At 36.1% G+C, this 16,969-nt stretch overlaps 1 protein-coding gene across 6 annotated transcripts; it reads left to right on the top strand.

The window, feature by feature from the left end:
- Positions 1-1,477: 1,477 nt before the first annotated feature.
- LOC126697773 (uncharacterized) lies at positions 1,478-14,378 on the top strand. Of its 6 annotated transcripts, none has more exons than XM_050394870.1 (3): positions 1,480-2,917; positions 13,132-13,244; positions 13,624-14,378. In XM_050394870.1, the coding sequence occupies exons 1-3, from the start codon at positions 1,663-1,665 to the stop codon at positions 14,212-14,214; spliced, it is 1,959 nt and encodes a 652-aa protein (XP_050250827.1). In that variant the 5' UTR covers positions 1,480-1,662; the 3' UTR covers positions 14,215-14,378. The 6 variants fall into 6 exon arrangements, with proteins under 6 accessions (XP_050250829.1, XP_050250828.1, XP_050250827.1 ...); XM_050394869.1 differs by having other exon boundaries at positions 1,482-2,373; positions 12,552-13,244; XM_050394868.1 differs by having other exon boundaries at positions 1,483-2,256; positions 12,435-13,244.
- The last annotated feature ends 2,591 nt before the right edge of the window (positions 14,379-16,969 follow it).

Below are 16,969 nucleotides of genomic sequence, written 5' to 3'. Positions count from 1 at the left end.
TCAAAATATCCTACCCGTTTGACACCATCATTCACTTCCCATCACTCAATATTTTTCACACTATTTGCGGGCCCCATACCTGTCACCCAGTGCAGTTTTTTTTCTTTTTAGTACCCAAACTCACTGAACCACCATCGACAGCCCCACCCTGACCACCGCACCCATCGAACCTTGTAAGGACACCACCCATCTCGTCGGTGCCCGGAAACACCATCAAAGACTTCTCGGATGAGCCGTGGGGGTCTGATCCTTCACTAAATTGGCTTCCCGCCGAAGAAAAGTGAGTCACAGTACACCCATCGATCCTTGGGTGGTCCCCATCCAACTCACCGAGAAACCCAAGTTTCACCGAGGCGACTTGAAGAGAAGCTTCAGATTCCGGCACCGTTGCAGTCGTCGGCGACACGAAATCCCCTCGTACCATATGCTGAACATTAAGGTGTTGGTATTTGAGAGAGAAAGAGAGAGTCATGGATCTGAAAAGAAAGATCTGGAAATGTTGTGTTGTGTTGGAAGAAAAACAAAGACAAATAATGGATCTGGAAATGTTGTGTTGTGTTGGAAGAAAAACAAAGACAAATAATGAGAAAAACAAAGACAAATAATGGATTTGGAAATGTTGTGTTGTGTTGGAAGAAAAACAAAGACAAATAATGGATCTGGACACCGTGGAAGTGTTGTGTTGTGCTGGTTTTATTTTAATTTTTTGGGTATGTGTTTTGTGTTTGTTTTTATGTTTAATTTTTTGTTCAGGTTTAATTTGATGTTCTTATTTTTTGGGTTTGAGATTTTTGAATTTTAATTTTATGTTCTTGTGTTCTGGGTTTGTGTACTTAAATCTGGGTTAGTGTTCTTGTTGTTCTTGCTCAAGACACACTTCAATCTTGATAAATGTGATTTTTTTTTTATTTTTATTTCTGTTTTTTATTTAGTTAAATTTAATAAATTATTTTTTTAAATTTAAATACTGACTTGGCATTTTTTAATGACAAAATAAAATTTTTTATTATTATTTTAATAATTCTGTTTGCCACGTAGGTCAGTGCCCTAACGGCACTGACGGAAAGGACTAAAACTGAAGGCGTTTTTCTAAACAGGAACTTAAAGCGGTAAAAATAAAATTTAGGAATCAAAGAAGGAATCGTGCGAAAATATATGGACCAAAATGTGTTTTTCGCCTAAATTATAAGCAAGAAAATGATGATAATAATGGGCTAATTGAAAATAAATAATAACTTGAAATTTTTTATTGTAAAAGATATTATTGTTGATGAAACGGGCATTTCAGGCTTGACAGTCTTTTTGAGTCTTTTTTTATGTTTTTTTTTTGGGGGAGAGAGTCTTGACTTGAGTGACATGAGTCTTTACTTGCTTAGAAAGACAGAAGCGTGTATGTGACTATGTGTGAACATGCGGACCACAAGTTAGCTTCTTTGTGTAGGACATAATTGTCGCTTTTTTTTTGCTTTTTGCTTCTTAAGAGCCAATAAACTAAAGATTTGTGGAGAGCTCAGTTCAAGACTTGACATCTGATCTGGTAGCCTTTGCAAATTACTCTGCACCTTTATAAAACACATCTTCAAAGTTCATATCAAAACACTCAGAACCGCTTAATTCTCAACAAAAAAAAAAAAAAAAAAAACAATCAGAATCGCCGTGGTGATGGCTTCAGAAAAGAGTGATAGTGCAGAGCCAGCAGCAGCAAAATCGAACCAGCTGTACGTATTTTTTGGTCATGAATCTTCCTCAGTCCTGTATTCAATGTATGAGATTCCTGTACCAAATCCTCTCCCTCCTCCCCCAACGAAAGCAGCACAAATTGCCGAAATGCAGAACCCAAGTCCACTTCCCAACACTACCCCAAACCCAATCCTCAAACTCAAAAGGGGTGAATACCCTCGAGGCATGTGTTGTGTTCAACTGGGTTCCAAATTTTACTTCTTTGGTGGCGAGTACGATGATTTGGATCACCCATATGTTGCTAAAGATGTTAAGACAAAGTACAAGAATGTAAAGCGAGATAGATATCCTAGAGATGTCTATGTTTTTGACCCCACTAACACCAACACCACCATTGGTGATAACAACAAGAAGTTGATGATGATAAGTGGTACACCAATGCAGACCGGAAAGGCTAAGCCTTTGGGGTTTGTGGTGGATGAGAAGATTTACGTGGTTGGAAGCACTTTCACATCCAAATTCTTGAAAAATGTAGACGAAAAGAATTCAGATATAAAAAAGCATGTTTTGTTTGAGGTGTATGATCCTGAAGTTGATAAGTGGTCTACTTTGCCAACCCCTTCTCATCCTTTGATTAAGGACTCGGAGCCAGAGGAGACTGAATGGGTGGGGCATGCTGTTGTGGGAAGGAAGGTTCTCCTTCATAATCAATTCGGTTATGGTGTTCTTCAACACCGCCTATATTGTTATGATCTCGATAGAGGTGAATGGATGAATTACCAAAACCTGCCTTCCTACTCTGGTAGTTTCTTAGGGAGGAATGAGTTTGTAGGGGATACCCTTTATGGAGTTTACAACAGGAAAGTATCTGCAATTGCCCCATTAGCTCATGCTGATGAGGAGGGGGAGGAGAATATGGGTGCAGATGTAGAGAACCCTCTTTATTTTCCATCTGAGGACTTGTGCTCGGTTGTGGATGCTGTTTACCATAAATTTCCTCCACAGCCGGACTCCTCAATTACCTCATCAAGCTTGCTTCACTTGGGGAATGGAGTCTTTTGTTTTGTGCTGTCTGGCAGGCCTCTGCATTTCAAGCATCGGCATGGTTATTATGCTATTGAAGGTAACAAAAAAGGTGTTATTAGCATTGTAATCTTTCAGGCCCTTGGGGATAAACACTTACGAGGTGAAGGTGAAGATGAAGATGAAGATGAATATAGTAGCGATGAAGATGAAGGTAACGCCGGATTCTTCAGGGCAAAATTCTTGTATTCCGCTCATTATCACATCAATACCCGCTCCCGAAATCTTGGGGATATCCATGGTTGCTTCTCTCTTGGCCAGGTATGTATTTCTATTTCTTTCATGCTCCCGTTGTTCTTTTCTTCATTATTTTTCTTTCTCTGCATACCATACCATTACTTTCCCTTGTGTCTTGGGATTTAACATTACTGTGTGCACATTATTAACTAATTCCGTGGACAGCTTATTACATTAAGCCTCTGCAAATTATGGTTTCTTTTTTATCATTCCATTAGTCCTAGTCCATGATCTTCATACCATACCAATACTTCGCGTTGTGTCTTGGAATTCAACAATATTTTGGCGGTTCCTTAACACCCCTGCTCCTCCCCACTTATCATTCGTGGTCTTGCAATTTTGAGTTTGTCCAAATGCATAAATTTTGAAATATTTACTTGTAATTGACTTTTTTACTTCTGTATAGTCGTTTAACTTTGGAGATGGGAGTGACCCTAATTGTGCTGAGCATGGCAAAGGGCCTATGTCAAACTCGCCATCCGATCCACATCTTGTTCCCCAATCTGTCCCCGATGTGCAGCCTTGGATGAAGGAGGCGATGGCTTGGTTCTTGCAATATGTGGAGGATGATATTAACGATAACTTCATTATGACCACAAGGCCTAGTTCGCTAGGTGAGAGGAGGCACATAAATCACCAGCTTCCTTGGCAGCTACCGCATCACATGCTCACTCAAGAGCGCTCAGCTGTGCAGACTAAGATAGCTTGGCATGTTGCAAGGAAAGCTTTGATTGAGGAAAGACGTCGGCTGCAAGATCTTCAAAGAGAGCACGAGATATTGAGGAAGGAGAATACCATGCTTACCAATCAAAGGGATCTTTACCAGTCATGGATTTCGCGGTTTTTTGATGATCGAAGATTTCAGGCTATTGCTGATCCGTTTGAGCCTCAACCAGTTACATCTTCTGTTCCCTCATCTTCTCAGCCTACTGGGCCTCTAGTCAGCAATCAATCTGGAGATTCCTCCCATAGGATGGAGACCCTGTCCTTGTCCTAGATGCCACCCTACCAAACCAGACCTGATGATGCCAATGACATAGACTTGGGATTTCTTTCTGTTTTGTCTAATTGATGGTATTTGATGTAGGGGAATTTCCATGATTGTATCTTAAAGTCTTATAATATATATATGACATCTATTCTGTGTTTGTGTCACATTATGATTATTGTTCTTATTGATGCATGTTCTCTTGTTTTGTATTCTAATCATCTAATGCTTGACCTATTGTTATCTGTAAACTTTGTTATTTGCTTTAATGGACTGAAACTTTTAAGTTTTGCTTGCGTGAGAAGGTGCTGCTTCAGCTGGCCCAAGAGGCTAGTATTAAACCTCCAAGTCTACAATTGAAGCAGGTGCTGAAGAAATGTTCTATGACGATACAAAACTTTGGTCTTAAGTTATATCGGATGTTTATTTGAGTAACCTTGCCATAATCTAGTTATGAGTGTGAGGAATGTGATGGATATGAATGCTCTATGTTAGTGATTTAATTCCTTTTTTGTTTGTCTTATCAGGTAACCATTAGCGTTCGGTTTTTCCATTGCTTTAGATCACCCTTCATCTATTCACTAAACTGAATTTGAGATTTTACTTCTTTCAGCTTTGACACAACACTAGTCTTTTAAGACCTAATAGGAAGTGATATACAGCCACTCAGATCTTGCTCCTTTCTTTAAACTTCTAAACTCTCTCTCTCTCACACTTTCTCTATTGCTCTACAATGGCTATCACAGTCCCAAACCTAATCAAATAAAGAAAATTCCCATTCATATTGACCCTCTCAGTCCTACTCCTCTGCTTCGCATTCCTCATCTTCACCGACACCAAATCAAATCCTAACCTTCTCTTCTCTACTTCCACCACCTCCACCTTCACCTCCACCGCCACGTCAGCTCTTCAATCCTCGCTTACGTCGTCTCCGCCTCTGCCTGGGCAAAACGACGGCGTCGCTGCCGCTGCTGTTGCTGTGATCAATTATCTCTTACAATTATCTCTGTCATGATATAAGCTCTAAATGATCATGTTATATTTTTGCCATGTAATATTCATTTAGCCTGGATGGGTTGATGCATACTTCTAAACTACCTTTTCCGTAATGCCATACAAATCTCACTCTCAATCCATGTATATGCCATATACCTACAACTGGTACGCAAGTCGAATTTACAGACAGCCATCATATAGGGGATTCAGGGCTTCATGAATTGGTATGGTGGAGGAATCATCTTCTTCTTTGGCAACCTGCGTAGGGTTGAATTTAAAGTTAAAGTTGTAGAAAGCCCACTTAAACAATGCAAAGAGAAATCTTGAGCAAAATCTTTTTTTGCTCAAGACAAGCACGAATTAACTTGGTTTATTAGAAATGGAAAATGCATCAAGTAAATTAAGTTCTGAGTACATGATAGATTGTTTAAGTAGTTCCTTACTTATCTCTAGACTAACTTGTGTAAATGGATAAAGTCGATTTGATTATCTGGGTTGTGGGAAATGGAAATATCTTTCGAGTTTATTAAAAACCTCATTTTCCACAAATTGTGTTCTGGTGCTCTATTAGCTGAGAAAGAAACTCCCCATGTACAAGTAACAAGAGAGTTCAGAAGATGTAGTCAATTGTTGTACTGCACACCTACCATCGAAGCCTGTCGAGCTCGCCACTCTTGAGCTAGTTCGCAGCATCAACACATGAGATGAGTGAGAGAAGTCATCACATGAATCTCCCTACCAAACAAAACAAAGATGGCGAAAATGCACTTTTGGTTCCTATATTTTGGGCCTATTTACAATTTGGTCCTTAAATTGATTTAGGTCCTAGGTCAGTCCCTGATTTTCAAAAATCGTTTTTAAAATAGTTCCTACCGTCGACCCAGTGACAGAAAATGCTGAGATGGCAAACAGAATACACTGTTTGCTGATGTGGCTAATAAAATAATAATAAAAAAATATATTTAAATGCCACGTCAGCATTTTCTGAATTAAAAAAGCCATGTTAGTTTAATTAAAAAAATAAAAATAATTTATATTTTTCAATTTCAATTTAATTCAAACTAAATTAAAAAAAAAACTTTTAAATCTAATTTTATTATTATTATTGCTTTCATTATTTTTTAGGTTAGGAGGTAAGATCACAAGAACTTGTTCTTCATGTTCTTCCCAAACTTAAGAACAATCAAACCCAGAACAAGGCAAAATTTCATATAAAATCCCTATCCTCCATTGAAACCTCCAGAACATGAAAAAATCATCAAACCCAAACCCACATGAGAAAACCAACCCAGAAAAATCATCAAACCTCCAACCTAGAAAAATCATCAAACCTAGAAACCTCCAACCCAGAACATGAACTTCATTCTTCATGTTTTTCTCCAAATCAAGACAAACCCAATTAACTAACCCACTTAAAATCAATCTCAGGACAAAAAATCCATACCCACAAATTGAAACCACCACCAACAACCAAAACAACAACCACAATCACCACCAAAAAAAAAAAAAAAAACAAACCAAATAATGAAAGCAAAACAGATCCATTTTCTGCCACAACCACCAAACCCAACACTCGCGGCAGCCCATGGCGAGCAAAACCACGACCATCCACGAGCACCAACAGCCCCACGCCAACCCACGGCAATCTGAATCCCACTTGTGCCAATCTGAACCCACCCACGGCGAGCCACGATCACCAAAACGCCACCACTCAACCAGAAATCATTGATTTGGAGAGAGGGAGACCGAGATGATGGCGAGCAAAACCACGGCCACCCAGGAGCACCAACGCCCCACGCCAGCCCACGGCGATCTGAATCCCACTTGTGCCGATCTGAACCCACCCATGGTGAGCCACGACCACCGAAACACCACTACTCAACCAAATCACCAATTCGGAGAGAGGGAGACCGAGATGAGGAAAAAAGAATAGAGAAATAGAGAGGGAGAAGAAGGCTGAATCGGTGATTTCTGATTTAGGGAGACCTAGTGTAGGGTGAAGAGAGAGAGAGGGAGTTTGAGATTAGTGGTAGAGAGTGTGAAGATTTTTTTAAGCTGATGAGGTTAACCAAAAACAAAAAGAATTAAAACAATTATGAATTTTTATTTTTTAAGAAATGATTTTAGTTTAAATTAGATTTAAGGTTTTTTTAAAAATTTTAATTTACATTTTTTTTTAAATTTTCTTAGGGCGGGCTTTTTTTTATTAATTTAAATGCTAACATGGCATTAAAAAAATGTTAAATATTTTATTATTATTTTATTAGCCACATCAGCAAACAGTGTATTCCGTTTGTCACCTGAGTATTTTCTGTCACTGGGTTAATGGTAGGGACTATTTTAAAAACGATTTTTGAAAATCGGGGACTGACCTAGGACCTAAATCAATTTAGGGACCAAATTGTAAATAGGCCCAAAATGTAGGGACCAAAAGTGCATTTTCGCCAACAAAGATTGGATGAAGCTAATGTTTTGTCCCGCATACTAAAGCACTTCTTTGATGGCCAAGGAAGTACCTCTATGTTAAAAAGTTCCTTAATTTCCATCTCATGCAACAGGTGTAGCAGCATCAACCACAGAAGAGGGAGTATGACATTAGATAATTGATTGATCTTTCACGAGCTGTACTTCAAAATTGATTTACAATTTATGTGTACAACTAGCACGTTAGTTATGATGATCCCATCACAATGTTTAACAAGCTTATATATTTTTCCCTTTAATACGAGGTTAGCTATCCACGAAAATGTTCCACAAGGGTAGACCCAAGTCTTGAAGCCTGTAACAAAATAAGAATACTTAATTGGTGATCATAAATATTTCTTAAGAATTTGATGTGCTAAAATCCTAACCCAAACGATAAAATCAAACGGTAATAAGTTTGATTCAATTTTCTAAGCAGTCAATGATTTATGCAGACATGACCTCGTATGTATATATATTAGTTAGAATTTTTTTTTTTTTTTTTTTTGAGGAACTTAGATCCTAACTTTTATCTTGGACCTCCATAATAACATGCCTATTATAAGTAGGGAAAAGGGGGTTTAGTGTACTAACTTAAACAAGGGTTGCTGCAACAATCGAAAAGATTAGTTTGCCATTGACTATGATCTTCTGGCTTTAATCCAATGTCCCCATGGCTGGAATTTACATTGGATATGTACTTGTGGCAGAATTTCATGAAGCTTGTTAATTTGGCTAAGGGCGTGTTTGTATAAGTTGTTGGGAAACTGTATTTTAAGTTTAAAATGAGTGTTTGTAAAAAAGCTATGAGGAGCTATAGTTGCAAAACAAAATTTTGAGTTTTAAAAACACTCTTTTAATCTCTCAAAATGTCTAACCAAACAGATCATAAGACTTAAAAGAGACTACCATATCAAGTCTTACTACTACTCACTCATATTTTTCGCTTACCCTAATATCACATAAGTTGGTTCATTGGCAAGAAGTTTCGAGATCTTCTTATAAGTAGCACATTTACAACATTTTCCATTACATCAATAACGTGTTCACTAGGTGTGTGTTTGCGTACTACTGCCAGCGTTTGCGTTTGTGTTTTGACTGGTCCCATGGCACTGTTCACAGACCAGCCAAGTTGCACAAAACACATGAATAGTGTTTTGGTTGTTTAAAAAATATTTTCTTACAGTGTTTTTAGCAATAAGTTTTCAGTTTTCAGCAAATAAGCAGTATCCAAACAGACCCTGGGTATTTATGGGACTTTATTTGTTCATGATTGCTGCAATTCAATGTTTAATTTGTCTTTCTCTATATGGAGTGCTTCATGAAATTCCAAGTCAGGATACCTACGAGACAATGACTTCTCCGATATGTAGGGGAAAATGAGTTTATGCCCTTATTTTTAAAAAAAATCTAGCTCAATGTTCCTGATTTGAAACTATTAAGTACTGTGTCCCTGTTTTTGAAACTCGATTTGAACAAAATCGAGATCTATATAAAACTCGATATCCTCAAAATCGAGTTATATGTAAATTTTTAATTGAAACTCGACTTTAGCAAAGTCGAGTTTTACTTAAATTTTTTTTATTTTATTTTAAAATTAAGTGGCAAAATATGCATATAACTCTACATTGTTAATGTTGAGTTCCACTTGTAGCTCGATTTTTTTAAAAAATCAAGTTTCAAAACAAAAATACAATGCTTAATAGTTAAAAAAAAAGAGACATTGTGCTAGACTTTTTACAAAATAAGGGCAATAGCCCATTTTTCCCCTCCAATACATCCGTATCTTTCTTTGTCATACTCCTTCCGTCCCACTTTGTTTGTCATCTATTCCATTTTGAGATGTCCTAAAATATTGTCCTGTTTCTAAAAATAAAAATCATTAATTTACTAATTTTCCTATTATACCCCTATTTTATTAATAATTCAAGTTTATGAAAAATTTATTTAAACGTAGTTTTGGAAACTTATACATTTTTAAAAGGTAGACAAAATAATAAATAATATTCCCTTAAAAAGTTTGACTTTTCAAACAGGACAAACAAAGTGGGATGGAAGGAGTATTAGTTTTGAGTATAACATTTTGGGCCTCCATATCATTTTCTTCGAGGATGTATTTATTTCTGTGTTCATTGTTACAAGTTACAAGACTAATTGATTAGCTACTGATTAATTCACTTATAATGGATCAAATGCTTGATAAAAGACTTGGCCCACATTTCAATTCCAAATTTTCCTGGACCCTGCAAAGAGCCTCTTTTTTTTTTTTTTTTTTTTTTTTTTTTTCTTTAATTTTTAATTTTTAATTTTTTTAATATAAATTTACTAAAAACGGTATATTTTGATAAACACTACAAATATGATACTAGAAATAAGCAATTTTTAAACCTATCAAATCTTTTGATAAAATACATCTAACAGAGCTTCAGTCCCAACTCCCAAATACTAATGAAAATCTAAGCTTTGGTTCATTTGTTTACATCTTAGAAAATGTTATTTACACAAAAAAAAAAAAATTAAAAATATTTTTCATACTAGTTAAACCGGCAAACTTTTATTAATTTTTATTTAAATTCATCTCTGATATCACTTTCTTACCTATTATTAATAATCTAGCACAACAATAAACAAATAATTTGACAAATTTTTTGTATGGTATTACTTTCTCTATCTTAAATCTTAATGCGTAAGGTTTCAAAAACCGTCCTCTCCAAGGTCTTCCAGGAATCTAGGCTCGCCTTTTCCAAAAGAAAGGTGAAAAGTTCCGAGAAATCTATGCCCGCTACTTGCAAAACAAAAATAAGAACCAAAAGGAATAATAAAAAGAAAAAGAGTCAAAACACATTCACACCGATATTAATTTAACAAATGTTCCTCATTTCATATCATCTGCCACTCTCTTTCCTCATGTCCGGCCCAGAAGACTTGCCCCAATGGGTCAACTACTCCCTTGCTAGGAAGAGTAGTAGCAGCGACAAGCTTATTTCTTAGAATTTTCTTCCCATGACTTCGAAAGCTGATCTTTTTTTTTTTCCAATTACCATGTTCCATTCACACCGGGGGCCTGGGAGATTTTGAAATGTTTAGGTTAAAAAAAATTGGGTTTGGCTTCTTTTCAATATTTTTTTAACTAGACACGTTCTTTTGATTTAAATATACAATGACAAGTGGTAGTAAGTTTTAATCTCCATATTTTATTTAGTTAGTGGGTGATGTGATAATTTCTCATTAAAACAAAAAGAGAAGTACTGGAGGCAAACCAAACCCCAAAAAATTCACCCTTCTACCCACCAAATCTGTTACTTGGTTGATGTGTTGCCTCACATGATTAGGACTAATGGCGGAATTAAAATTTTAGTTAAAAAAAAGCAAGATTAAAAGATAAGACTGAAAGTAAAATTAATCTAAAACTATTAATTTAATATTAATAACAAAATAAAAAGCTAATGTAATTTTCACACACAAATTAATAGACACTAAACTTTAATTTATTTGTTTATACCTAGTTTAATTTTACTCAATTGTTTTCGATGTAAATAGTTAATGATAATCAAATTGAGAAATTAATTTATATGCATAAAGTTAAAATTGTAATTTATATTTTTACAAAATAATATAAAAGTGTAATGAAGAATATAACAAAATACCTACAAAGTTGTATTTGTATCTCACAATCTTGAATATTTTTTAAAAATTATTTACAATTCAAGTATTCAACTTTTCTTCCTCTATTCCTTTAAGTAGTTAAAATTTGAGATTATAGCAAAACTTGGAAGTTTGAAACTATGCAAATGTAAAAAGATGGAAGAGAAAAAAAAAAAAAAAATTAGTGGATACTTTTTTTAGGTTTCTTCTAGCAAGTAGTCTAGAGACTTAAAATTTTTTTTTCCACAAAATTTGTCACAACCAATAGAAATGATAAGTTGTAAATGATAAACTAGAAAATGATGCTAATAATGGGCTAAATGAAAATAAATAATAACTTGAAAATTTAATAATTGAAAAATTTATTGTAAAAGATTTTGTTGATGAAACTGGCATTTCAGGCTAGACAGTCTTTTTTTTTTTTTTTTAATAATTTTTTTATGTTTTTTCTTGGGGGAGAGAGTCTTGACTTGAGTGACATGAGTCTTTACTTGCTTAGAAAGGCAGAAGCGTGTACGTGTGAACTGTGAACATGCGGACCACAAGTTAGCTTATTTTTGAGTCTTTTCTTTTGCTTTTTGCTTCTTGAGAACCAATTTATAGTAAGAATTTGTGGAAAGCTCAGTTCAAGACTTACATCTGATCTGGTAGCCTTTGCAAATTACTCTGCACCTTTATAAAACACATCTTCAAAGCTCATATCTAAACACTCAGAACCGCCGTGGTGATGGCTTCGGAAAAGAGTGATAGTGCAGAGCCATTAGCAGCAGCAGCAGCAAAATCGAACCAGCTGTACGTATTTTTTGGCCATGAATCTTCCTCAGTCCAGTATTCAATGTATGAGATTCCTTTATCAAATCCTCTCCCTCCTCCCCCAACGAAATCAGCACAATTTGCCGAAATGCATAACCCAAGTCCACTTCCCAACACTACCCCAAACCCAATCCTCAAACTCAAAAGGGGTGAATACCCTCGAGGCATGTGCTGCGTTCAACTGGGTTCCAAATTTTACTTCTTTGGTGGCGAGTACGATGATTTGGATCACCCATATGTTGCTAAAGATGTTAAGACAAAGTACAAGAATGTAAAGCGAGATAGATATCCTAGAGATGTCTATGTTTTTGACCCCACCAACACCAACACCAACACCAACACCACCATTGATGATAACAAGAAGAAGTTGTTGATGATAAGTGGTACACCAATGCAGACCGGAAAGGCTAAGCCTTTGGGGTTTGTGGTGGATGAGAAGATTTACGTGGTTGGAAGCACTTTCACATCCAAATTCTTAAAAAATGTAGACGAAAAGAATTCAGATATAAAAAAACATGTTTTGTTTGAGGTGTATGATCCTGTAGTTGATAAGTGGTCTACTTTGCCAACTCCTTCTCATCCTTTGATTAAGGACTCGGAGCCAGAGGAGACTGAATGGGTGGGGCATGCTGTTGTGGGAAGGAAGGTTCTCCTTCATAATCAATTCGGCTATGGTGTTCTTCAACACCGCCTATATTGTTATGATCTCGATAGAGGTGAATGGATGAATTACCAAAACCTGCCTTCCTACTCTGGTAGTTTCTTAGGGAGGAGTGAGTTTGTAGGGGATACCCTTTATGGAGTTTACAACAGGAAAGTATCTGCAATTGCCCCATTAGCTGATGCTGATGAGGAGGAGGAGGAGAATATGGGTGCAGATGTAGAGAACCCTCTTTATTTTCCATCTGAGGACTTGAGCTCGGTTGTGGATGCTATTTACCATAAATTTCCTCCAAAGCTGGACTCCTCAATTACCTCATCAAGCTTGCTTCACTTGGGGAATGGAGTCTTTTGTTTTGTGATGTCTGGCAGGCCCCTGCATTACAAGCATCGGCATGGTTATTATGCAATTGAAGATAACAAAAAAGGTGTCATTAGCATCGTAATCTTTCAGGCCCTCGGGGATAAACACTTACGAGGTGAAGGTGAAGATGAAGATGAAGATGAATATGGAGATGAATATGGAGATGAATATGAAGATGAATATGAATATAGTAGCGATGAAGATGAAGGTAGCGCTGGATTCTTCAGGGCAAAATTCTTGTATTCCGCTCATTATCACATCAATACCCGCTCCCGAAATCTTGGGGATATCCATGGTTGCTTCTCTCTTGGCCTGGTATGTATTTCTATTTCTTTCATGCTCCCGTTGTTCTTTTCTTCATTATTTTTCTTTCTCTGCATACCATACCATTACTTGTTTCTTGGGATTTAACATTATTGTGTGCACATTATTAACTAATTCAGTGGACAGCTTATTATTGCATTAAGTCTCTGCAAATTATGGTTTCTTTTTTTATCATTCCATTAATCCTAGTCCATGATCTTCATACCATACCAATACTTCGCCTTGTGTGTTGGAATTCAACAATATTTTGGCGTTTCCTTAACACCCCTGCTCCTCCCCACTTACCATTCGTGGTCTTGCTATTTTGAGTTTGTCCAAATGCATAATTTTTGAAATATTTACTTGTAATTGACTTTTTACTTTTGTATAGTCGTTTAACTTTGGAGATGGGAGTGACCCTAATTGTGCTGAGCATGGCAAAGGGCCTATGTCAAACTCGCCATCTGATCCACATCTTGATCCCCAATCTGTCCCCGATGTGCAGCCTTGGATGAAGGAGGCGATGGCTTGGTTCTTGCAATATGTGGAGGATGATATTAACGACAACTTCATTATGACCACAAGGCCTAGTTCGCTTGGTGAGAGAAGGCACATAAATCACCAGCTTCCTTGGCAGCTACCGCATCACATGCTCACTCAAGAGTGCCCAGCTGTGCAGACTAAGATAGCTTGGTATGTTGCAAGGAAAGCTTTGATTGAGGAACGACGTCAGCTGCAAGATCTCCAAAGAGAGCACGAGATAGTGAGGAAGGAGAATACCATGCTCACCAATCAAAGGGATCTTTACCAGTCATGGATTTCGCGGTTTTTTGATGATCAGAGATTTCAGGCTATTGCTGATCCGTTTGAGCCTCGACCGGTGACATCTTCTGTTCCCTCATCTTCTCAGCCTACTGAGCCACTAGTCAGCAATCAATCTGGAGATACCTCCCATAGGATGGAGACCCTGTCCTCGTCGTAGATGCCACCCTACCAAACCAGACCTGATGATGCTAATGACCAATAGACTTGGGATTTCTTTCTGTTTTGTCTAATTGATGGTATTTGATGTATGGGAATTTCCATGATTGTATCTTAAACTCTTATAATATATTAATATGACAACTGTTCTGTGCGTTTGTGTCACATTATGATTATAGTTCTTATTGATGCATGTTCTCTTGTTTTGTATTCTGATCATCTAATGCTTGACCTATTGTTATCTGTAAACTTTGTTATTTGCTTTGATGGGCTGAAACTTTTAAGTTTTGCTTGCGTGAGAAGGTGCTGTTTCAGCTGGCCCAAGAGGCTTAGTATTAAACCTCCAAGCCTACAACTGAATCAGGGGCTGGAGAAATGTTCTATGACGATACAAAACTTTGGTCTTAAGTTGTATCGAATGTTTATTTGAATAACCTTGCCATAAATTAGTCATGAGTGTGGGGAATGTGATGGATATGAATGCTCTATGTTAGTGATTTAATTCCCTTTTTGTTTGTTTTATTAGGTAATCATTAGTGTTCAGTTTTTCCACTGCTTTAGTTTTTTGCCTTAAATAGAATCCACTAGTTTTATCTTTGGAGTCACTGGCATACTGCAGGATCACCCATCATCTATTCACTAAACTGAATTTGAGATTTTACTTCTTTCAGCTTTGCCAGAACACTTTAGTCTTTTAAGACCTATCCTTGGAACTTATAGATGTAGTCGATGAGATGGATCACATATTGGGATCAGGTGAATATATTGTAGTTTAGGACTCCATGGAAATAATTAACAAGCTTAGTCAGGTCTTACTTTTCCTGCACCTCTATAGAACATATAAAACTAGGACTAAGATTTATGTCCATTCGCTTCATTGGTCACTAGCACTCTATAAGGATCAGTTCTTTGTTGGCAGGCATCCAACGGTTGAAGAAACTAAATCATGAAAAAAAAAAAAAAAAAACCTATACCAGCATTTTAAAAATGCGGCTATAAGTGAAAATTAAAATAAATAAATAAAAACCTATACCAACGTTTTAAAAACGTGGCTATAGGGGCAAATTACAGCAAAAAACCTTATACTAGCGTTTTAAAAACGTGACTATAGATTAAAATTTAAGTAAAAAAAAAAAAAAAAAAAAAAAAACCCTATTCTAGCATCTTAAAAATGCTTCTACCAAAACTGCCTAGCAGTTTCACTGAAATTTTTTTGGAAAAAAAAAATTATGTAAACTGCCAGAAGAAAAAAAAAAAAAAAAACCTATATCGGTGTTTTAATTTTATAAATGAACAGCTGAAACACTTACCATCAAAATATGAATAGACACAACAAAAATTCTATTACTACAAATTAAACCACAACTATCCATGTGTCTTTACTATGATATGATATCTAGCTTTTCTTCTAATTTTTTATTAAGAAAATAAAATTTCATTAAAATAGAAAACAATTTCTTGTCAGGAGTCTTATAATTTAACTGACACCTATCAATGTTTTAATGAGAAACAAAATTTTTCTTTTTTTAGGAGTATGATAGTGTATATTTTATTTAAACTATATAATCAATTAAGTAATATGTATATCACTGTCTAGTAGACTCATAATACATGGACGGGATTCTTCTAGCCAATATATTACATCAATGTGGTTTTTTCTATCACATGCTAACTTCTCTGCTGGTCGATTTGCTTGACAAAGGTAGTAAGAGAAACATATACTCCTAATAGAAGAGTCAAGCACTTTAACATCATTAAGAATGTGGCTAAGTCACAAATTGGTGTGTCCAGCCGACTTTAGTTTTTCTACCAGACTTTTGAATGCACACTTGGTCTCCACTTCTTGAAGCCCTAAATCCACAGCAAAGTGCATTGCACTTCGTAATCCTAATGCATGCACTTCATGCTAATCGTTTCTTGCTTCTATTTTTGCACTCGTAGTTCCTACACATTGGCTTCCACTATCACAAACAAGTTAACAACTACCCCAATACTAGACCATCTCTGGATTCTCCTTGGCCAGAGCTGCAGGTTCGCTAACGTAAAGCTCTAGGGTTTTGGTGCCTCCATTTGAACTATTCACATTCTCCTTTGATTACTTATCATCCAGATCGAAAAGTTCAATTAATCCTCCACCCAAGATGGAAATTCCTACACACACTTTCTTCGACTCAAGAATGGTATGCTTTTAACTTTTAAGATCTTAGTGATGTCAAATTTGGATCTAGGACACAAAAATCCATCTTCGAAGTATGCATGCAAATTTGGATCTAAGACATATATATTCAAACTAAATGATACGCTTCTAAGATCTTACTAATATCAAGCTAAATTATATGCTTCTAAATTCCATTTCTAATTGTGTGAATCAATTAAAGCTCCCTTGCATTATCTGTAAAAGACCAATGAATATGAAAGACAAAAAGATATAAGTAATCAAATTACAAATATGAGCAAAGAAACCAATCATTGATATTTTGAGCGAGAAAGTTGAATAAGTATTTTCAAATTTTGAACAGGATTAAAAATAGATAATGTAGGTAATTATCGTAAACAAATATTGTTATAGCCACAGGAAAATATTTCACTTCAAACAATTTTTAGAAAATGACATTAATTAGATCCTTTATTACCTATGATGTGCAAAACAACACATTATGTGACATTCAACCCATGTATCAAAAATCATAAAGTAAAAATTACCATGCCCAAAATTCTGGAATTGAATTAGAAAGAGAACTTTCAACACTAGAAAC

This window comes from Quercus robur, chromosome 8, assembly GCF_932294415.1.
Source record: "Quercus robur chromosome 8, dhQueRobu3.1, whole genome shotgun sequence".
Taxonomy (NCBI): domain Eukaryota; kingdom Viridiplantae; phylum Streptophyta; class Magnoliopsida; order Fagales; family Fagaceae; genus Quercus; species Quercus robur.
The sequence above is the reverse complement of the archived record's forward strand: the minus strand, read 5'-3'. Positions and strand labels throughout refer to the sequence as shown.